At 46.9% G+C, this 21528-nt stretch overlaps 2 protein-coding genes across 9 annotated transcripts; one reads left to right on the forward strand and one right to left on the reverse strand.

Moving 5' to 3' along the window:
* Positions 1-109: 109 nt before the first annotated feature.
* Positions 110-14785, reverse strand: GUCA1B (guanylate cyclase activator 1B). 3 transcript variants are annotated; one of them, XM_027695364.1, is made up of 7 exons: positions 14545-14785; positions 11016-11301; positions 10535-10633; positions 6937-7412; positions 4663-4812; positions 2910-3027; positions 110-2291 (listed from the first exon to the last, which is right to left on the reverse strand). In XM_027695364.1, exons 4-7 carry the CDS (start codon positions 7138-7140, stop codon positions 2164-2166), a joined length of 600 nt encoding a protein of 199 aa, XP_027551165.1. In that variant the 5' UTR covers positions 7141-7412; positions 10535-10633; positions 11016-11301; positions 14545-14785; the 3' UTR covers positions 110-2163. The 3 variants fall into 3 exon arrangements, with proteins under 3 accessions (XP_027551165.1, XP_027551163.1, XP_027551166.1); XM_027695362.1 differs by having other exon boundaries at positions 6937-7502; XM_027695365.1 differs by lacking the exons at positions 10535-10633; positions 11016-11301; positions 14545-14785 and having other exon boundaries at positions 6937-7850.
* IRF6 (interferon regulatory factor 6) lies at positions 13071-21140 on the forward strand. Of its 6 annotated transcripts, none has more exons than XM_027695361.1 (8): positions 13071-13106; positions 16288-16464; positions 17338-17542; positions 18121-18243; positions 18348-18494; positions 19313-19705; positions 20071-20189; positions 20559-21140. In XM_027695361.1, exons 2-8 carry the CDS (start codon positions 16291-16293, stop codon positions 20778-20780), a joined length of 1383 nt encoding a protein of 460 aa, XP_027551162.1. In that variant the 5' UTR covers positions 13071-13106; positions 16288-16290; the 3' UTR covers positions 20781-21140. The 6 variants fall into 6 exon arrangements, with proteins under 6 accessions (XP_027551162.1, XP_027551160.1, XP_027551161.1 ...); XM_027695359.1 differs by lacking the exon at positions 13071-13106 and adding an exon at positions 14379-14618; XM_027695360.1 differs by lacking the exon at positions 13071-13106 and adding an exon at positions 15396-15713.
* Positions 21141-21528: the final 388 nt, after the last annotated feature.

Raw genomic sequence — 21528 nt, forward strand, 5'->3', positions numbered from 1 at the left:
TTCACTCAGGTGCTTACACAGATCTTCACTTCCACGCTAATCAAAAAAGAGAAATGCTATGACACAAAGGGTTTTAATAAATATTTCTTTATTCAAGTCGTGTGTTACAAAATTCCTACCAACAGCTGTGCAAGTGCTCAGTGCTGGGTGCCCTCTGCACCCCAGGAGAGGGGTGCTGGCACGAGCCCACCAAACAGCCCCTTCAGTGCCTGGGGCTGAGCAGAATTGGAGAATTTAAAGCATTGAAGTCAACCAGCAACGTGCAACTACAGTAACTAAACAGCCACTTCAAAACTGTGCGAGGAGCAGAGTTTGTTACGTCGGTTGAGATGCTGAAATTCAAGGAATTAGAGATTTGTATCCTCTGATGAAAACATTTCTCCACAAGTTGAATGTTTTCATTCTCATTTCACAAAAGTGAATGTTTTCACGCAGGCTCTCAAGTCAGAAGTGAGATTTTTCTGTCAGATCTTTGGCTGATAAACTATTGACTTGAAAGAGCCTGAAAGAGCAGCATAAACCAGGAGTCTAATCAGCTCTGATAAGTAAGCACAGCACAGACTAGTGTGTATTTACAGAGAACTCTTAGAAAGGCTATTTTGAAGTGGAAATCTATATGATTTGAACTCTAGCACTGATTGTGCCTTATCCTGAACACTTCCTCATGTCCCTGAATTTAAACACTGGCTAAACTGACAAGACCACAAACCAGCAAACTAACCAACTAATGACAGATAGTACACTCCTAATTAAAGGCCACAAAAAAGGGATTGTAAATCGTTTCATTGGTATGACCTGGTCCACTGACCCCAGGGGAAAATTAAAATGAAACAGGCAAACTCATGTTATTTTTTCCTGGTTAAATTTTTCTTGTAAATGAGCCAGTAAATCCAATAAAGATGATCCAAAATATTGATTCAACCCAAACTCTTTTTCCACATACATACATGTAGAAATATGGGTTAGAACAGCAGAGCTCAGCCTGCAACGTGTGTGAATTTTGTATCTGTGGCTAAATTAAGTCCAGTGTAAAACCACTGTACTGCTTCATAACTCGGATTTTTGTCACTTTTTCTATTCTTTTCAAGGCCAGGCTGGACAAGGCTTGGAGAAACCTGATCTAGAGAGTGGCATCCCTGCCCATGGCAGGGGGTTGGAACTGGAGGAGTTTTAAGGTCCCTTGCAACCCAAACCATCCTGTGATTTAGGATTGGGTGGTCCTGCCAATAAAGCAGCACAAATCCTCTCACTGCAGAGACACTGCCAACCAAAACTCTGCTCTCCCCTTTATCTCTGCTTCCACACAAAACTTTCCCCAGTGCAGTGAAGAGCTCCTGGAGCTCACCCACCCTTCACAGAGCAGAAGCTGTTCCAGAGTCATGATTCCCTAAAAACCAAGGGCTCAAAAGGAGCCCAGTCCCTCTTGTGGCCTTCTGTCCTCTAAATGGGGCCCTGAAGAGGAGCAATTCCTGTGCTGCTCAGTGTTTAGAACAGCATTTATCCAGCCCCTCAGAGACCCTCTGAACAGGCAGAAGGAGCAGACTCTGGTGCACAGGAGGGAGGGGAAGGACTTACTGCTCCCCCTCTCCAGCCCATGCATTGTTTCCCTCAGCTCTGTGTGGTGCCTTGGCTACTGCTCTAGTCCAATTCTCATTTTTGGACTCAGCAATCTGTTGGTCTTCACTAATTTGACATTATAGGCTACAAAAACACACCCAGACATCCTGGATGTCTCACACCTGCCAGAGCCCCTCTGATGGTGCCACTGGTGGTTTGATGTGTTGTATCTCTGAGTGATGCAAACACCAGGACCACTGCCTGGCTTTCTTACCTCCCCATCCTGTCTGTCCTCAGACTAAAACCCTGCTCAGGATCTGCTGCAGGAAGCCACAAAAAAAAAAGTTTGTTCCTTTGGGGTGTAACCAAAAACCAGAGCTGGCAAACACAGTACTGTGTACACAGAAAGACTTATTCATGGGCCAAAAATAGTCTCTGGGTACCAGCAGCACGTGGGTTTTAGGTCGAGATACGGCTTCTTAAACCATCCCAAGTTTTCATCTGGATGCTGAGATTGGATTACAAGGGAAAGTCCCTACCACCCTAGAGGAAGAGTCACACTTGGAGTCAGCATCACACTTTCAGCTGTGTCAAAGCTGAATTTTCTCAAAGTGCAGCACTCTTCCTCCTCTGCTCAGTGATCCAACCCCCGGGGTTCACATCCATTTGCAACATCTTCATCACCCACTTGTCTTTCCTGGCTCCATCAATGAACTCATCAAGAGACAACTGCCCTGTGGATGAGATGAGGGGGATACAAGATGCAGAGTCAAAAGGGGAGAGATAAGAGGAGAAGAAGAAGAAGGCAGGAAGCAAATACCATCTGTGTTTCAGATAATATGCTAATCAGACAAGAGCTTGCTTCATTCCCCCACCTAGTTCAGGCCAGGGCTCTGAAAGACAAACCACAGGCTGTGGCCAGTGCATTCACCTGCCCCATCAGAACAGGAGATGAAACGTCTCAGTAGCTCCCCCAGGCTCGTCCAGGATTGCAAGTCTGATCCTGCAAGCCCCAGTTTGGAACCACTGTCTTTATTCAGGCTATTTGTGCTGGGACCAGGACCTGTCCTCTGGCTCTTGGGGCTTTCAGAGGATGAGATCTGTGGGGCATCAAAATCCACACAGAACAGTGACTCTTCTGTATTTTATGCTAAAATAACAGTGACAATTATTTCACCCTCCTCCACCAAGTTACTTTTGATTCTATCAAACAGAGCAGAACCAAGCCCAGTGTGTCTGTTATGAGTAACACAATAGTCCCAAGGGATTTCTGGAGAGCCACAATCAAAGTCAGCCTGCTTTGAGGTACCTCTCATTAGACACGAATGCAACCTGTGCCACTGATCACTTACCATCCCCATTCTCATCCACTAACTCAAATATCCTGTCCACAACCTCCTCTGGGGTGAGCAGTGGGGTCGTCCTGTCCTCCGTGTCTGACCAACACGCCCTCTTCAGCCTGTAGATAGACTGAAAATGGTCACAAATTAAGAGAAGAACTGGAAAGTGAAAAGCACTGAACTCCATTATCATCCCAACGCTGTTAAAGGTCTTTTTCAAAGGCTGTGGGTTTGACCTCTCTGGAAGGCTCTGCCACTCAGCAGCCTCAGATCTGGGATGAAACCTCTGACCTTACACCCACACAGGCTGCAGATTTACCTCATCTGCTCTTTGAAAGTGCTGCCCTCCTGTTTTCCTCACACGTACTGCTCAGACCTCGGGGTTCCTTTGCAAAGAACAAAGGGAGAGTTTCACAGATGGGAAAGTCATCTGACCCGACTGGGATTTTTTGCTAACATCCAAAGCCAGGCACAGCTGGACTTACCCAGCCCTCTCTCTCTCCCAGGGAACTTGTGCCCAAGCTGCAAGATCAAGCCTGTATTAGCACGTGTTTTGACCCACAGCTTCTGTTCCACTTTGCCACGGGATAGGGGCAGATTTTATCTACTCCTCCCTTGCCACCTGTTCACTGTCACCTTTACTCCTTAGGCTGAAGGGTTTTGTCTAAAGTCACCCCAGAGAGGGGATTAGCAGTGGCCTCACACAGTTCTTGCAGTTCTTAGCTGACCTCAAGACTAAAATGGGATATTGCCCCAGACGGGCTGACCCGATTCCCCCACACCTGGGGCTGCAGGTAACGACCTGCTCACGCTTCCCAGCCAAAATCTGCTTTCCACACGTCCAATTCCTGATGTGTTCTTGATATTGCATTTCCCCTGAGATCCTAGAACGTGTGGTAACCACTGACTGAGCCTCCCAGGCCCTGCTGTGAAGGGGGAGCAGCACCTGAAGTATTCACATCAAGTAAGAGCACAGGCCCCCTGTGTCTGACTGTCTGCTGAGCCCCAGGGGATGGTTCAGGTTGGAAAAGACCTTCAAGATCACTCAGTCCAACTGTTAGCCCAGAACTGTTCACCACTGAACCACGTCCCCAAGTGCCACATCTACATGGCTTTTAAATTCCTCCAGGGATGGTGACTTCACCACTGGAGAACCCTTTCAGTGAATGAATTTTCTCTAATAACCAACCTAATGAGTCTCCCCTGGTGCAGCTTGAGGTGAGTTTCTTCTGTTCTATAATTTGCTACCTGGGAGAAGAGACCAGCTCCCACCTTGCTAATCAAATCACAGAATCACCCAAGTGCCTCTTCTCAGACCTTCACACAGTCACTAATGAAATCCAAGTGCAGAGCTGCAAAAACCCAGAAAGGAACCATTAAAAATGGATTTTTGTGTGAATTTGTGCCTCTCAGTGTGTTCTCACCAGCTACTCAGGCAGAAAACAGCTCCTATAAGGGGCATGGGGTGAAACCCTCTTCCAGTGCAATGAATCTTGGTGTGAGGGGGTTGAAAGGAAAGGCAGAGCAGAGATACAGGATCCCTGGACAGAGCAGCAAGGGCCAGGCTGCTCACAGGGGGTATAACAGACTCGTCAAACACCCCACCAGGCTCCAAACCACTGAGCACAGAACCCTTTCACCAGAGGTCAGGCATTTTCACTCCATCACCATCCTTGAAACCTGATTATCACCAGCCCCACACACATCATTACATTGCCAAAGAGCAGTGATTGCTTAAAGAAGTGATGAAGCAATGCCCACTTACATCAACGATTTCCAGCAGCTCAGGTCTATCTATGCAGCCATTCCCATCCTTGTCATACACTTTGAACGTCCACCTCAGCTTGTGTTCCAGTTTCCCTCGTAAAACAAGATTCAAGGCAGCTACATATTCCAGAAAATCAATGGTGTTATCCTGGGGAAACAGAAAAGCAGCAGCTGGATGACACTTAACTGGGTACAAGTTGACAGAAAACTGCTTTGAAAGCTCTAGAAAACATGAAGTTGCCAAAAAGGTATTCCATGGGACAGCTGTTTATTTGGCACTTTAAAGAAGGTTTGTGCCAGCTCAGCACCACCAGGAAGCACAGCCAAGCCCCTCTGAGGAGTGTGACAGTGGGGAGCAAAGCAATTCTCCTGCAAAGCAGTGCAGTAAGGGGGGGGGACACCTGTCAAACTGCAGAAATTAGAGATTTAAATGCCCCACAAAATGACCTGAAGGGCAGGGAGGCAGATCAGGGAATCACAGAATGATTTGGGTTGGAAGGGACGTTAAAGCTCACCCCATTCCACCCCTTGCCATGGGCAGGGACACCTTCCACTGTCCCAGGTTGCTCCAAGCCCTGTCCAACCTGGCCTTGAGGATGAGGATCAGTGCAGGAGACATTTGTATTTTGGGGAAGAGATTCTCAGTGACCTCAGCTGCTTCACTGCTGAGACCAGCACCCTTTTTACCCCTTTCCCCCATCCTTCTGTCTGGTTTTATCTTGATTGTGCTGAGGAAGAATTCAACAATGGCCATGTCACCAATCTGAAGGTGGCAGCAAGAACACCCCCAATAAAGGATTTACACCAGGATATTCATCCTCCTAAAAACCTCACCCTGAAGGGATTCAGGGCCCTCTAGAATATGGTCCTCATAAAGGTCAACACCCTCCCCAGGGCCCCTTTGGCACCTCCCAGCCCTCCCCACCCTCAGCAAACCCCTGGGAGATTTTGGGCTGGGTGAGCCCCTCTCCCCACAGGCACCAAAATGCTCCACAGCCCCTGGGAGCAATAACTGCTTGTGCTGCCCAGAGAGCAGGAAAAGACAATTGAGAAGTTGTTTCCATCTTCTTATTGTATTACCAATAATCCTTTGGGTTGTTAGGTCCTGCTCAACTGATTAGATACCCTCGGGATATTCAAACAAACTCCCTGCCTAAATTTAGTGTTCTTTATATATCAGCATCCCTTAAAGACAGGGGTTTTTGTCTTGTTAGGAAAGCTCCTATAAACTAGGAATGGGACTTCATCTGTTGTGCATATTGTTTGCTCTGCATAACTTTCATAACAAAATTTGGGGCCTGAACCTTTCTTTTTATTTTTTTCTTTTTTTTTTTAAGGAATGTGGGTTTTTCCAGCTTCAGATTCTGAGATGAGTCTGACCTGCACACATATTCCATAGGGGTTTTTTTATCCTTTCTCACAAACTGACTTTTGTTGCCACCTCACTGTGATTTTGCCACTGGTTTCAAAGGGAGCACGAGGGAAATCAGTTTGTCAGAGATGACAGACTTGTCTCCCCTTCTCCTGTATTGATACCTGGCAACAGACAACCCCACAGCTGGTATAGGATCAAAAGATTCAGGAAAAAAGAATTGAACCACTTGGCAAGCATTGCTTACCCATGTCTAGATGAGAAAAGCGACTGTGTGACATTATTTTAAGTACTTGAAATATCCCAGGCCAGTATTAGGCTGCCTTTGGCAGCAGAGCCTGGGTATGTCTGAACTGTGACTAAACCAGAAAGCCCACTTTTTCCAGGTGCCTGATGACAAATACAGCAAAGGGAATCAAAACCAGAATGTCAGAATTGTTCAGCATTCCTTTACTTTTGGAAAGCAAAGCTAAAATCAATATTTTGTTATATACCACCTGTTCATACTAAATGTATATATATATATATAAACACACTTCCTCCAACATATAGCAAACCTGAGCAGGAATTTCCTCCACTGTAACTCCCCCTTTATCACAGCAGATAAACAATTTTTCCATGTAGCAACCTTGGCTATTTGAGGATCTTTCAACAACACTGACTCAAAATGTGACACTGCGAAAATTCAGCCTTTTAATCCAGCCTTAGTCCCTTAAGGGGACACTTTGATCTTAATTTGGGTAGAGATTTAGGAGAAGATAAGTCCATCGCAGCCCAGTGCAGCTCCTCCTCATGCCTCAGTGTCCCAAGGGGTGAGCACTGCACTGAAACACCTCCAAATCCCAGGAAAAGACACGAAAATCATGACACAAATAACTGTAAAGTCTCCTCACCACTTACCCCGTTCTTATCAAAGGCTCTGAACATGTTTTCCACGTACTCTGCTGCCTCCTGGTTGTTCTGGACCCCGAAGAACCTCTTGAACTCGTGCATGAAGAGGGTCCCACTGGGACATTCCACCACAAACTTCTTGTACCACTCCTGCAGTTCTGCCACGTCGATCTCTCCTTGCTCCCCTTCAGCATTGGCAAACTGCTGTCCCATTTTGCAGGTTAAAAAAAAACAAACACAAAAAAAAACAGAAGGAAAAGAAGGAAAACCTTCCCAAATTCCTTTGCTTGTAATATCCTTTAGTTGCTGTTTCCTTGCTCTTTTTCTTCTGGCTGCCTTGTGCCTTTATTCGATTGTGTGGTTATTTCACCTTCTTTTCTTGGTGTTTTATTTTCTTCTTGCCCCCTTCTCTCCCGAGTTCTCACTGCTCCAGTTCCTTGTGCTCACTGGGTGATCTCAGAGTGGCCTCTCTGCACTGGAGCACTCTGGTCTCAGGCAGGTATAAAAGTAACTAAGATCATTAGGAGATTCCCTCCTATGAGCCCCAGAGACCTTCAGATGTTCTGAGCTGTGCCCTATTTAGAAACAAACTGCAGAGGGTCAGAGTCTTTCTATGCATTAATGCCTTTGTGGCAAAGAATTTGAGAGCTGAGGGTCCCTTTACACACAATGTAAATACTGGAGATTTTCAAGGGGGAAAAAAAAGGATTTTAAGGGAAATAACATTAGTTTTTTCAGTGCTGGCTTGGAGGGGTGACTCAACTGCTTTAGTGAGATGGGGCATAAGAACAAACAGCAATTATAGAAAGGAAATCCTGAAAAAAAACAAGCACTCCCATGAAAAAAACCTACTAATGCTTTAAGTTAATGGAATACCTACTTTAGGCTGTGCTCTATACAAAATGGTTGAGAGAACCAGTAAATAGGTATACTATTTATTATACTATTTATATTATTTATTATACTATTATACTATTATTATACTATTTATATTATTAATATAAATATATATTACAAATACATATTTTCCTCTTATTTTCACAATTCAGTCTTAGAACCTTAAGTGAAAAATAACAGGAACAGTTTATTTCCCTATTTTTAAAAGAGTTCCCCTTTATCCCCTTTTCCCTCTTCAGTGCCTTTATCCATGGAAACACTCCAGTTCCCCCTTCCCACTGAACTTTGCTTATTGTTTTTATTACAGATACCCCCTGACCTCTGCCTGCTCAGCAACAGCCACAGCTCAGACCCTCCTTTCTCTCTTTACACAAGCCATCCCTCATTCCTTCTCTTCCAGGAGCCCACCAGCTTTTACCCACATCAGACCAATTGTTCTGAGTCCAACCATTATCTGTGTCAGCTGGAAAGAATGACCTGTAGCTATAAATGTGTCCAGTCTGTTATCTTTATTAAGAGGATTGGAGCAGCATTAATAGGAAACAATGGACTCTCTTATTCTAATGCTGAGGCCCTGAAGGATTTAAGCTGCTCACTTTTTTTGGGTCTTCCTTTTTTTTTTTTGGCTTGGTTTTGTAACGAGAGTCTCTCAGAAGGAAGAATCCTGGCTAAGAATCAGGTTAAAATTTGATATTGCAGAACAGTAGAGCAATTCATGCTGCACTGGAGGAACAGGGTTTGCTCTGAGTCCACTCACACCTCTGAGTAACCCATCAGTGATATTCCATGTGTATCCATCAGGGATATTCCTGCAAATCCAGAGGTTTTCAGGAGTACAGTATAACTTTACACTTTTACATGTATAGTATAACTTTATGCTTTTACATTTTTAAGTGAACCCAGGCAATGCTTGGTTTCACTGAAGAGAAAAGCAAAAAGAGGATTATAGACAGTTGGGCAGAAGCATCCCATGGATGGGAAGGGCCAGAGAAGTTGCCAGAAAGACTATTCTATTTTAATTAAAATATTTTTATCAATAACGTAGAGGAATCGTGTTTTCTATCCTCATGCCTAGAGGAATTCAACACATTTAATGAACTCAGTCCTTCCTTTTGTAAATGCTTCAGCCTCTGACTCTGAGATTTCTTTTTCACAGCAGAGCAGCTTGAGGTCTGGCTCATCAGGAAAAATAACAGCAAATCCATCCCCCAGTGTTTTCCTCTCAACTAAACCCACTGGAAAGAAGCCACAGTGGTGTCTACAAATTATTTTATGTAATTTTTTCGAGTCATCTTGGGTAGTATCTGGTGAGGACACGGGTTCTCTCAGGGTCACAAACAGCTCCCAGGCCACAGAGGTGCTGCCAGGACAGGGGTGGGGAGGACTCATCTCTTTTTTCCTGCACATCTGAAGACTCATCTCTCTTTTCCTGCACACCTGGGGAGTTCTGGATGTGCCCATGTGGAGCCTCCCCACCATTTCGTGCTGCTCTCCTGCACGGGAGGCTGCCTGCTGGAATGTGAGTGCTCAGAGCACACAACAAGACTCCACATGCCCAGCACTGTTGCCTTGACTCATTGCATAATTTTGTTTTGCCTTATGGGGAACTCGGTGATCTGTTCCCAGGAGAGAAAATGGTTCCTTCTTTGTTTTGATGACTGCAATCTTCTCCAGCCAGGAACAAAGGGCTGCAAGAGGCCCGGGTTACAAAGCCTGGCTGCTGCTGTTGCAGGTATCATGACATCCAATCGTGTTGATAAAAGCAGTGATGCTAATTTGGCAGTGAAATAAAAGTAAATCCTATAGCTCCTGGTATGAAAATTCCTCTGCACATCCTCTCAGACTGCACTGGAGGAGTCTCTCAGCCAGCACAGTGTCACTTTATCAGGGACAGGATTTCTTAATTTAATTCGAAAAAACGGTGCAGGTAGAGGTAAATATAGGTAGAGAGAAGTAAAAATAAAAATAATTCTTTCTAGAAAACACTACAATGAAGAAATTGGTGCTTTTTGGCTGCCTGGAGGAGCAGCATCAATGCTGTGTATGTTCTGTCAGAATCAACACTTTGGATGATTAGTTACCAACAGGCAACATCTGATTACATGTCCTGCCTAATGAGTTATCCCTGAATTATTACCTATACAGCTCCAAAGCTGTGGAGTTTCCCAGCCAAGAGCATGGAAAAAAGACAGCTTATTTCCTGTCAGCTCAGTCCCAAACATGCTGCCACACGCTCCAGCAGAGGCTGGGAGAAACTCAAGAGGGAAAAAAAAAAACCACCAAACCCTGCAGAGAGCTGGGAAGACTCATTTGTTTGGCATCTGCTGCTGCTTGGGAAGGCAGTGGAGGCTGGGACAGAGGCAGCAGGTGCTGGCAGGAACGAGGGGACCAACTTCAGTCAAACTGGAGGCAAAATGAGACCCAAGGAACCCTCCCCTGGTTGTTTTGCCACGTTGCTCCCTTATTTTAAATCCCCCCAGTTCTGGCCTGCCCCAAGACCCCTCCTGTGGGTTGAGCATCTCAACTCTTCTTCCAGTGGGCCCAGAAAGAGCAAAACTGTGCCCAGGGCAGCTCCTGCTGCTCCATCACAGCCAGGCAGGGAGTGCAGGACAGGGAGCAGCATCAGCCAGGGAGTGCAGGGCAGGGAGCAGCATCACTGCTGGTGTCATCCCCAAAGCTCCCCGAGCATCCAACCACAAACAAAGCAAACCTGAAGCATCCTTAAATGTCCCCGTTGTCTCCAGGCAGGAGGGAGGCGTGGACAGCAGGAATGTGGGGAGGATGAACGGCAGCTTTTGTGCTGAGCCATCTGAGGAGAGATCAAAGATCCTTTTATAGTTGGGCTGGGAGCTCAGCCCAACACCTCCCTGTGTCTCTTCCCAGTTGTTCCCAAGATTGTCCATCCTGTTGCACGCTTTTATAGAGCAGGAACAACACCAGGGTGGATGTAATATATGTATTATTACATTGCATTACAGGAGCAGGTGTCCCTTGCTTTACATATTAAAGTACAACCAACCAAACCCATCTCACCCCCCATTTTCACTGTCACCCAACACACTGACCTTGGAGTGTCACCTTTTGTCTCCTGTTTATTGGCAGAAAGATTGTATTATGTGCTGACAAATTCCTGCTAATGTTATCCCTGAGTGGCACTCCCGTGCTGAGTGAATGAAGCCTGAGATATTTACCTTGCACTTGGCATCTTGCAAGGCAAACTTTCCAAGAAAAACGTTGAATTGCCTTCTCTGTGAGTGAAGATTTCCAAAATCCCACACAGTTCCAAGCCCTGAGCTGTGGATGTAAGTCAGCCTTTCCAAAGGCAGGACTCAGCACTCTCTGGAGTGATCACAGATGGGAAGGAGAAGGGAAATTCCCAATTTTCTTTTAATTTTTTTTCTGGTTCATTGAAACTGGCTGGTAAAGCATTGTGTGATCCTTGAAACCAAGATTCACCACTGAGTCACAGCCCTCCACCTACGAGGAAAATAAATAAGATGTGAGGCTGGAGGGTGGGAGACTGAGCAGGGACCAGAGGAGATGCTGCTGAGCCCCTTCCCAGGGGTAGGTGTGATCCCAGAGCGGGGATGGAGGTGGGAAAGAGGGATGTTTTTCTGCTTTCCAGAGAAAAAACTGCATTCCCGTGGCTTTGTGTTAATCAGAGGTGACTTTAGTTTTTACTTCATCCCATATATGGATTTCTATGGATCCATTTAGGACAAGAGGAAATGGCCCCAGGTTGTGCCAGGAGGGGGTTTAGGTTGGATAACAGGGAAAATTCTTTCACTGGAAGGATGGTCAAGCCCTGGAATGGGAGAGCCAGAGGAGTGGTGGAGTCACAGTCCCTGGAAGCATTCCAGAAACACGTGGATGTGGTGCTGTGGGACGTGGTTTAGTGCTGGTTAATGGTTGGACTGGATGATCTTAGAGAGCTTTTCCACCTTTAATGATTCTGTGATTCTGTAACTCGGCAGAATATGCTTCGAATGGCAAAAAAAAAACAACAAAAAAAACCCCAAACAGGAATGTTTTGTTTTCTTTCCCAAATATTCCATTTAAACTGGAAAAAAAGTGTCAAATTTAAAAGGAAATTTTCTTTCCCAAATAATCAATTTAAAGGGAAAAAAAATCCTATTTACAAGGTAATTTTCATTCCTAAATATCCAATTTACAAGGCGAAAATAGATCTCATTTAAAAGGAAATTTTCTTTCCTAAATATTCAATTTGAAAGGAAAAAAATATATCCCATTTAAAAAGAAATTTTATTTGTTAGATATTCCATTTAAAAGGAAAAAAATATATCACATTTAAAAGGAAATTTTCCTTCCTAGCTATTCCATTTAAAGGGGAAAAAAATTTCCCATTTAAAAGGTAATCTTTGTTCCTAAATATCCAACTTACAAAGCAAGAATATATCTCATTTAAAGGGAAATTTTATATTCTGAATATTCAATTTAAAAGGAAAGAAATATTTCCCGACTAAAAAGAAATTTGATTTCCTAGATATTCAATTTAAAAGGGAAAAATATATATACATATATCCCACTTAAAAGGAAATTTCACTTCCTACATATTCCATTTAAAATGGGGGGGGGAGTTTTAAAAGGAAATTTTACTTCCTACATATTCCATTTAAAAGGGGCGATGGGGGGAAAGTTTTATAAGGAAATTTTACTTCCTACATATTCCATTTAAAATGGGGGGGAGTTTTAAAAGGAAATTTTACTTCCTAGATATTCCATTTAAAAGGAGGGTGGGGGAAAGTTGTAAAAGGAAATTTTACTTCCTACATTTCAAATGGGGGGGGAGTTTTAAAAGGAAATTTTACTTCCTACATATTCCATTTAAAAGGGGGGGGGGGGAAATCCCGTTTAAAAGGAAACTTATTTTCCTAAATATTTCCATTTAAAAAGGGGAGGGGGAACCAGCCTAAAATGAATTTTTTTCACTAAACATCCCATTTTGAAGGGAAAGGGGTCTCTCTAGAAGGACAGGGGAGTGCGGATGCTCCTTCCAGGTTTTTTTTTTGGGAGGGGGGGACCTTTGCTTGGGCCCTCCCTCTCCCCCCGCGGTGCCCGTGGGCGGGGCGGGCGGCGCGGCTGCGCCGGGCTCACCTGGGCAGGTGAGGGCGGGGCGGGCGCTGAGTGTGCGCGGCCGCCGCGCTCCCCGAGCCCACGCGCGGGCCCCGCGGGGCGGCCCCAGAGCCCCCGCGGGCGCGGAGCCGCTCCCCGACCCGCCGACGGCACCGACAGACCGACAGACGGACGGACGGACGGAGCGGGTGAGTCGCGCGGGGATGGGATGGGACGGGATGCGACGGGACGGGAGCGGCCGCGGGATCCGCCCTTCGCGCAGCTCCCGGGGGAAGGGAAGGGGGGTTTGGGTAGGGGGGAAAAGCCGACAGGACGCGCGGGATGGAAGGTCGGCGGCTCGGCGAGCCGGTGGGAGCGCCCCGAATCCCGGCGGGATGGGCGGTGGTGCAGGGGGGTGGTGGTGGTGGTGCCGTGGGGGTTCGTGCGGCTCCGCGGGCAGCCGGGAGGGCAGAGCCCGCTGAAAATGGCAATTTATGGCTCCCTTCCCCATCTGCGCCGCGGGTTGGGCTGTCCTAGCCCCGGGCTACGCCTTTCAAGTCGGGGTAAAGCGAGGCCTAAAGTTAGGGCGAGGGTGGTGTTTGCCCCCCACCCGCTTCGGCCGCTGCTGGTATCACCCCAACAACCAACACTGGAACAACTCATGCCCCTTCCAACTTTATGGGCTGCCGGGCCCGCGGCAGGGGGCTGGAGTTTCCAGGTTGGGCTGCAGGGTCTGGGAATTGGGAGAGTTAATCGTGACTGGGAATTGGGAGAGTTAATCGTGACTGACTGGGAATTGGGAGAGTCCATCGCGACTGACTGGGAATTGGGAGAGTTCCCCGTGTTCAGGTGTGTTGTGGAGGGGGGGCGCCGGTGGATAGGAGAAGAGAGATGTAGAGATCTCTGAAATGTGGGAGCTCTGGGTTCCCGCTGTAGGGAGGTGATTGTCAGATGGAAATTCAGTTTCTCCGTGGGAACGTTTGTCTTTGTAAAAATGGATACAGGTCCATGAGATACAGGGTGATGTAATCAAAGGTAGCAAGCAAGGAATGGGGTCTGTGGTGTTGAACCCAGAGAAGACCCTTCCTTCTTCAGAGCCTTAATGGACGAGGTGGAGCAGGAACACTGAATATATTTGGGAGTGCAGGCGGAGAGTGAAAGCATCCGTGCAGCAAAGCCCAGCCGGGCTTCAGGCCGCGTTTTCCTGGCGCACCGTGTGTTTTTGGGCTCTCTGGCACCACTCCAGGGCCCCGAGAGTCACCACAGCGGACCGGGGCTGTCCCTGACCTTGGTCACTGCTCTGCAGCCGCGGGGAAGTGGCTGCGGGATGTTTGCTCCCTTCTCGAGTTGTTCTCGTCGGGGTGACCGTCTCCTCTCCAAGGAGAAGTGTCAGACTTATTAAATAATAATTAGGGTACAGGGAATAATTACATCGCTGACCGTGCATTAGCAGCGCAGGGACGTGCTAATTATCCCCGCACACCACCCAGATTGAGTGGGAATGAAGCGAACTGGAGGATCCCTGGCTCCGGAGTGAGGGCCAAACCTCCCTTGGAGTAGTGAGAAGACATTCCCGGAGTCTCTGGCACTACTGGACGCCCCCCCCTCCCCCGGATCGAAGTTGAAGGTTGTAAGAGGCTGACTCACCGTCTGAGCCCAGCAATGGGATTCAAGTTGATTTGCTCTCGGTTATTGTGTCAACAAGTCATTGGCGATAAAAGGTCATAAAGCATTGTAATGCCGGGCACTGACAGGCGCTGTCTGCGAGCCGGGGCGATCCCAGCCCAGCCCACGGCACCCGACTCGTTTGCTGGGAGAGGGGCACTAATTTCTCTCCTCGTTCTGTGGGTTTGAATTTACTGCTGGCCTTGCAAACGCGTGTGTACTCAGTGTTTGTTGTCAGAAGGGACTGCTTGTAAAGTGAAGTGTGAAAGAGGTGGTGGAAACGAGCCTTGGGAAGGATTTTTCTGTTAAAATGCCACTTTTTTTTTTTGTTTCCTTTCCAAGAAAAATCCACACCTGCTTTTGCTCTCGATTCCAAGTCCAGGATTAACCTGGACTTTGTGTCTTTGCAAACACGCTGCAGAGTTTCATTCTGAGGGCACTTCTGACATGGAGAACTAACACAGCAGAGTTTCAGGAGCACAGGATAATTTTGATGATTGCTTCCTGATCCTTTGCAGCTCCTGGGAAACACTCTGCTAATGTGCCCACACATTTTCAAACTATTATTTAAGGATGATTTGCAGTTGAAGCTGAATATTTTCTTTGTTTAACAGATAGACTAAATTGTGTTTGGATTAATTTTGTGTGAGCACTTGCATCTGAATGGGATCTACAGGTATTTGAACAAATAAAACCTGTTCCTAGACTAGTTCTTGGATAGGATTTCTTTAATCTTCTCCATCTCTGCTACTAGATGTATTTTGCAACTCCTGCAGCAGTATTCAGGGCTTATGGCAAAGGTTTTACTTAACCTGTTAACTGCTTTATTAATGGGAATATTTGTAATTTCTCACCTCTGTTTCAAGACTTACAAAGGAATATGGAGGATGCACCTTCTAAGCACATGTAGAAGTCCCCTTCTAAAATTCAAAGGTACTGAATGTTTCCTGGCCTTGCAGAGGCACAGGCATTAATTTTGTTTGTTTGGCTTTGTTCTACACAAGGAAAATATTGTTGGTTGGCTGCAACTGTGTCGGCAACACGGGACTACTTAAATGAAAACATTAAGTAAACAGCACTCGATTTTTAGCAGGAGTGCAGGGCAGACTTGCAGTTCATGTCCTTCTGGATAAACATCCTGGTTATTACAGGTCAGTGGTGTTTGCCAATGATTATGCTGCTTTCAGGGCATTCGTGAAAAAGCCATAAAATGACTTTGGGAGGAACTTCTGTCTCTGGGCTAAAACAGCCCCTTCCACCCCAGCTGGGCTGAAGCACGTGTGAGTTTTTCTCCTCCTCGATGGCAGGTCTGACAGGACTGAAAAGGAGCACGAGATCGGATCGGCCCCTTTGCTGAGGCTTTGGAAACTCTGCTGCCTGTTCTTGCTGTGGCTTGTTCGTGGCTTTATCTCCAGCTCGGGTTCGCTCGGGGCTCGCCCTCCACGCGCTCAGCGAAGGCAAATAACGCTCTGTAGAAGATTTAATAGCGAGTGGTTGTCCTTGTAACAGTCCTGGTCCCCGCTCAGTGATGTGTGAGTAACTCCTGCTGGCAGAGGAGTCGCCCAGCTGAGTCCGAATGAGTGGTTTCAATGTGCAGCAACACGAAAAATAACAGCAGTAATCCAGCGTTTTTTCACTGAATGAGTTCAGGGTTTTTTTAGAGCATTGGGGTCCTGGCTGACCTGGAGCAGTGGGTGAGTGGTTGTCCATCCCTGTCTCTTGCAGACCATGGCGCTGCACCCGCGCAGGGTTCGCCTGAAGCCGTGGCTGGTGGCCCAGGTGGACAGTGGGATGTATCCCGGGCTCATCTGGCTCAACCGTGAAGCCAAACGGTTCCAGATCCCCTGGAAACACGCGACCAGGCACAGCCCCCAGCACGAGGAGGAGAACACCATCTTCAAGGTGAGGCAGGGCAGAGCTTGGGGGACCACGGCTCTGAAACAGGGACAGAGGGGTGGATTTTTGGCCCAGGAGCTGCTTCCAGGCACATTTTGTCCCATTTATCCGTCCTCAGAAAAGCCACTTTGTGCACCTGGATGCCAAGGTTGGCACTGCCTGAGTCGGTGTTGAGTTCTTTAACCCTTTCCAACCACCAAAGGCCAGATGGTGTCTGAGGCCTGGGCTCTGGAAGATTGCTGCTCCTTGTTTCATCTGCTGGGTTTAGAATGTGGGAGCTGCCTTGCTCTTGCTACCAAACCAGTAAATGCTGTTACATCTGAAGAGGTCCCACCACAAGCTCATCACAAGCACTCATCGCTGCTGCCACTGATATTCTTATCCCAAGGGATTGATTATAACTCCCTGCACTCCTTGGAGGAATTTCTGGCCTCTGTCTTGGAGGCATCTTGGGCTGATAGTCTGATTTTTGAGGTGAGAGAGTCACTGGACGTCTGTGGCTGCCCTTTCACTCCATTTTAACCAAGTCCCCTCCTCCTGCACAGGGTACAGCTCCAAATGACTTCTGCTGTTGAACCTGAGAGACCTAGAAAAAACTCTGTGCATGACCCTCTACAGTTTGTACTTTGCATGTTCAGAATTGCTAATGATTTTCTGAAATTTGGATTTCCATCCTTTTTTTTTTTTTTTCCCCCCTCACCCTTCTTTTAACAGGGAAAAGCTATTAAAGGGGGGAATTTCTGTTGTTATCAGAGGAGCTCTAGTTAAGGCTTCTGCAGGAGAAGGATTTTGCAGTGAATTTGTTTGGAATCTTGGTTCCTGATAAAAGCTGCTCCGTGCAGATGGCTGTGGACTGAGCTCGGTGTACTTTGTCCCCAGGCATGGGCCGTGGAAACCGGGAAGTACCAGGAAGGAGTGGATGAGCCAGACCCTGCCAAGTGGAAAGCCCAGCTCCGATGTGCACTCAACAAAAGCCGGGAATTTAATTTGATGTACGATGGCACCAAGGAGGTGCCCATGAACCCCATTAAAATTTATGAGGTGTGCGACATCCCGCAGTCCCAGGGATCAATCATTAATCCAGGTGAGGGCCCTGCTGCCACGGGGCTGGTTCCTGAGCAGGCATTTGTCCAACAATTCCTTTCCCTCTGTGCATTAACTCTCGAGCTGCCTTGGTGTGCAGCAGAGAGCAGCTGCCATGGTAAACCTGGGCTTAAACTAAGAGGACCTTGAACCATACTTTAATACCAGTACTAAAATGAATAAAGCTGCAAACAGTTGTGTGTTCTCTGCTCAACACTCTTATATTGGCAATACTGTACCTTACTTTATCAATACTTTATCCTTAACTCTCTAGGATTATTTCTTAAACTGAAAATACCGTGTTGTACGGATCACATTTATCCTTTTACTTATATTTGAAAAATACACAAATAATTATCTTACTTTATCAATACTTTATCCTTAACTCTCTAGGATTATTTCTTAAACTGAAAATATCTTGTTGTACAATTCACATTTATCCTTTTACTTATATTTGAAAAATACACAAATAATCCAATGCTGTGCACAACCAATATGAAGATTTTATTGTTTTTTTCAAGAAATGCATCACAGTGTTTCACGCTGACCATCCACCCACAAGAATGTGCTTGTTTTCAGGTTCCACTGGCTCAGCTCCGTGGGATGAAAAGGATAATGATCTTGATGATGAAGAGGAGGAAGAATTGAATCAATCTCAGCATGTCCCTATTCAAGAGACATTTCCATTTCTTAATATCAATGGTTGGTGGCACAGACTAATGTACTAGTGAGGCTATTTATTTGTAAATTGGTGCATGCTTGAAGTAAGATCTTTGTTTATTGAAGAACTGTTGCCTTGTTTTTAGAATCTCCAATGGCTCCAGGCAATGCAGAAAACTGCAGCCCTGAAGCTGTGTGGCCAAAGAATGAACCTCTGGACATGGAAATGCCCCCAACTGCGCTGCAGCACGACTTCTTCAGCAGCCCTGAGCTCTGGATCAGCTCTCTGCCAAGTACGTGTGTGGCTTTGTAATAGTGCTTCTGCCCTTGTACTTAAAAAAAAAAACCTAGTGTTTTCACTTTTTGTCCTGTGGCTGTTTTGCTTGTTTGCAACAACTGTGTAGAGCTGAATGTTCCTGTGACTGTAGAGTGGATTGCTGCAGTCCAGAAAGCCAACCCTGTCCTGGGCAGCAGGGGAGGGGGGGATTCAGCCCCTCTGCCCCCTCAGGTGAGACCTCACCTGCAGAGCTGCCTCCAACTCGGGGGAACAACAGCACAGCAAGGACGTGGAGCTGCTGGAGTGAGTCCAGAGGAGACACCAAGTTGATGAGAGGGATGGTGGAGCAGCTCTGCTGTGAGGAAAGGCTGAGAGAATTGGGGTTGTTCAGCCTGGAGAAGAGAAGGCTTTGGGGTGAACTAATTGTGGCCTTCCAGTACCTGAAGGAAGCCTGCAAGAAAGAGAGGGACTTTTCATAAGGACATGGAGTGGCAGGACAAGGGGAATGGCTTCAAACTCACAGAGTAGGTTTAGATTGGATATTAGGAAGAAATTCTCCCCTGTGAGGGTGGTGAGGCCCTGGCACAGGTTGCCCAGAGAAGCTGTGGCTGCCCCATCCCTGGAAGTGTCCAAGGCCAGGTTGGACGGGGCTTGGAGCAACCTGGGCTAGTGGAAGGTGTCCCTGCCCATGGCAGGGGTGGAACGAGATGAGCTTTAAGGTCCCTTCCAACCCAAACCATTTGAGGATTTCTGTGATTCTATGGTTCCATGGTGTGTCTCTGCTGCTGATGCTGAACATGTAGGGAAAAGCCACAGTGACAATTTCTCTCTCAGTGACAGACCTAGAAATCAAGTTTGAGTACCGAGGGAAGGAGACTGGACCCACAACAACCGTGAGCAACCCGCAGGGGTGCAGACTGTTCTACGGAGAGCTGGGCCCCATGCCAGACCAGGAGGAGCTCTTTGGGCCCATCAGTTTGGAGCAAGTGAAGTTTCCAGGAACAGAGCAAATCACCAACGAGAAGCAGAAGATCTTCACGAGTCGGCTGCTGGACGTTATGGACAGGGGGCTGATCCTGGAGGTCAGTGGCCACGCCATCTACGCCGTGCGGCTCTGCCAGTGCAAGGTCTACTGGTCTGGGCCCTGTGCGCCTTCCTCCACCACACCAAACCTGATTGAGAGGCAGAAGAAAGTCAAACTCTTCTGTCTGGAAACATTCCTGAGCGGTAGGTAACTTCTGCTTCTGGGAAGTGGCTTTGGATGCTGGTCTGGGCACTGTGGGAAAGGGTTGGTCTGGGTGCACCGTTTATTTTGCTTGTGTGTGGAGTGTGGGTTGGGGCCACCATCTCCCTGATTTCCATGGACCAGATGTGTGGCATAAGAAAGGGAATGTACACTCATTTAATGCTCTGAAAGACACTGGATGGCTTTGCTTTTAGAAAAAGCTCTTTGGGTGCAAGAAAAAACATGTATGTGTAAGAGGTGGCAAAGGACAGTGTGTAGGCAAGACCTGGGGATGATACAGTGAGGTGGGGTGGGGTGTTTCTAGCTGACAGAGGACAACCCTGCATCATTCTGCTTTTCTTTCTAGAGCTGATTGCCCATCAGAAAGGACAAATTGAGAAACAGCCACCCTATGAGATCTACTTCTGTTTTGGAGAAGAGTGGCCCGATGGAAAGCCCAGGGAGAGGAAGCTGATTGTGGTGCAGGTAGGAGCTGAGGCTCTGAGGTGACACAAACAGGGTGGTGTTTGGTCACAGGTTGGACTTGAGGATCTCTTCCAGCCTATTTGATTCTGTGATTCTGTGCCAGCCTTGTAGGGTTTGATGTGTTGTCTCTGGATTAGTGCCCAAGGATAGCAGAGACTTGTGGCTTCTGACACTGGGAAAACCCCAGTAAGGCTGGTGAGTTTGGGAGAAGCAAATACAAACATTACACGTGTTGGATAGAATCAGTCTGTGAGTGCTCTTTAGATTATTGTGGAAACCATCCCTGCATCCAGAACAGGGGGTTCCTGCGAAATAACAGGGTTATTCTGTGTTCCACTGGCCTAAAACAAGTGCCTTCTTCTCCAACAGGTCATCCCAGTCGTGGCCCGGATGATCTACGAGATGTTCTCGGGTGACTTCACGCGCTCCTTCGACAGCGGCAGCGTGAGGCTGCAGATCTCCACCCCTGACATCAAGGACAACATCGTGGCCCACCTGAAGCAGCTCTACAGGCTGCTGCAGAACCACCAGGAGGGGTGGCCCATGCAGGCCCCCCCCCTGCACATGGCACAGCCGCTCCCGGCGCAGTGACAGAGCCCTGACTTTGCCCCCCGCCCGGGGTTTCTTTCTGTTGTACATATAGAAAAGTGTTTCTTAACCAGTGCCTTGCCTAAACCTGAAGAAATAAAATCTGTAAATCTGGTCATCTTGATTCCATAATTTCATAGGTTCTTTTGTTTTGGAAGCCCTCAAAGCAGAGGGGATTACAGGAATGCTTCTGACTCCTTCACTCTTTTCAGCTGTTTGCTTAAGCAACCCCTGTGTATAAATCAGATTTTCAATTCTGTAATATTTTTTTTAAATCTGCTATTGATACATTGTATATAAGCACTTGATCATTAGAGGGGGAAAAAGAAAATAATCTGCTCTATTAAAACTGCCTGGAGAATATCACCTTGTCTAGTTTCTTCTCTTTAACTGGGCTGTAGCAGCAAGCTGGGATGCTGATGCTTCTTCTACTGTGCTTTTTTTTACAGAGCTGTATATACACAGGCACTGTAAATGCATATATCACAGAGTTTCTAGGGTTGGAAGGGACCCCTGGAGCTCATCCAGTACAACCCCCCTGCCAAGGCAGGGTCTCCTGGAGCAGGTGACACAGGAATTTGTCTTTAAAGAAAAACAGCTCTGCAAACTCAGAGAAACCACCTGGAGAAGAGAAGGCTCTGGGAAGAACTTAGAGCACCTTTCAGTACATAAAGGGGCTTCAACAGAACTGCAGAGGGATTTTTTTACAAGAGTATAGAGCGATAGGACAAGGGGGGATGGTTTTAAACTA

This window comes from Neopelma chrysocephalum, unplaced genomic scaffold, assembly GCF_003984885.1.
Source record: "Neopelma chrysocephalum unplaced genomic scaffold, ASM398488v2 Primary Assembly neopelma1_100, whole genome shotgun sequence".
Classification (NCBI taxonomy): domain Eukaryota; kingdom Metazoa; phylum Chordata; class Aves; order Passeriformes; family Pipridae; genus Neopelma; species Neopelma chrysocephalum.

What these genes read in the sequence shown, in the direction of transcription:
- IRF6 (XM_027695361.1), top strand. Translation starts at nt 16,291, where the DNA reads ATGGCGCTGCACCCGCGCAGGGTTCGCCTGAAGCCGTGGCTGGTGGCC. An exon ending in GGGATCAATCATTAATCCAG is followed by an intron (nt 17,543 to 18,120) that starts GTGAGGGCCCTG and finishes GCTTGTTTTCAG; the next exon opens with GTTCCACTGGCTCAGCTCCG. An exon ending in TCTGGAAACATTCCTGAGCG is followed by an intron (nt 19,706 to 20,070) that starts GTAGGTAACTTC and finishes TTTTCTTTCTAG; the next exon opens with AGCTGATTGCCCATCAGAAA.
- GUCA1B (XM_027695364.1), bottom strand. Translation starts at nt 7,140, where the DNA reads ATGGGACAGCAGTTTGCCAATGCTGAAGGGGAGCAAGGAGAGATCGAC. An exon ending in GAGCCTTTGATAAGAACGGG is followed by an intron (nt 4,813 to 6,936) that starts GTAAGTGGTGAG and finishes CTGTTTCCCCAG; the next exon opens with GATAACACCATTGATTTTCT. An exon ending in AGCTGCTGGAAATCGTTGAT is followed by an intron (nt 3,028 to 4,662) that starts GTAAGTGGGCAT and finishes GACCATTTTCAG; the next exon opens with TCTATCTACAGGCTGAAGAG.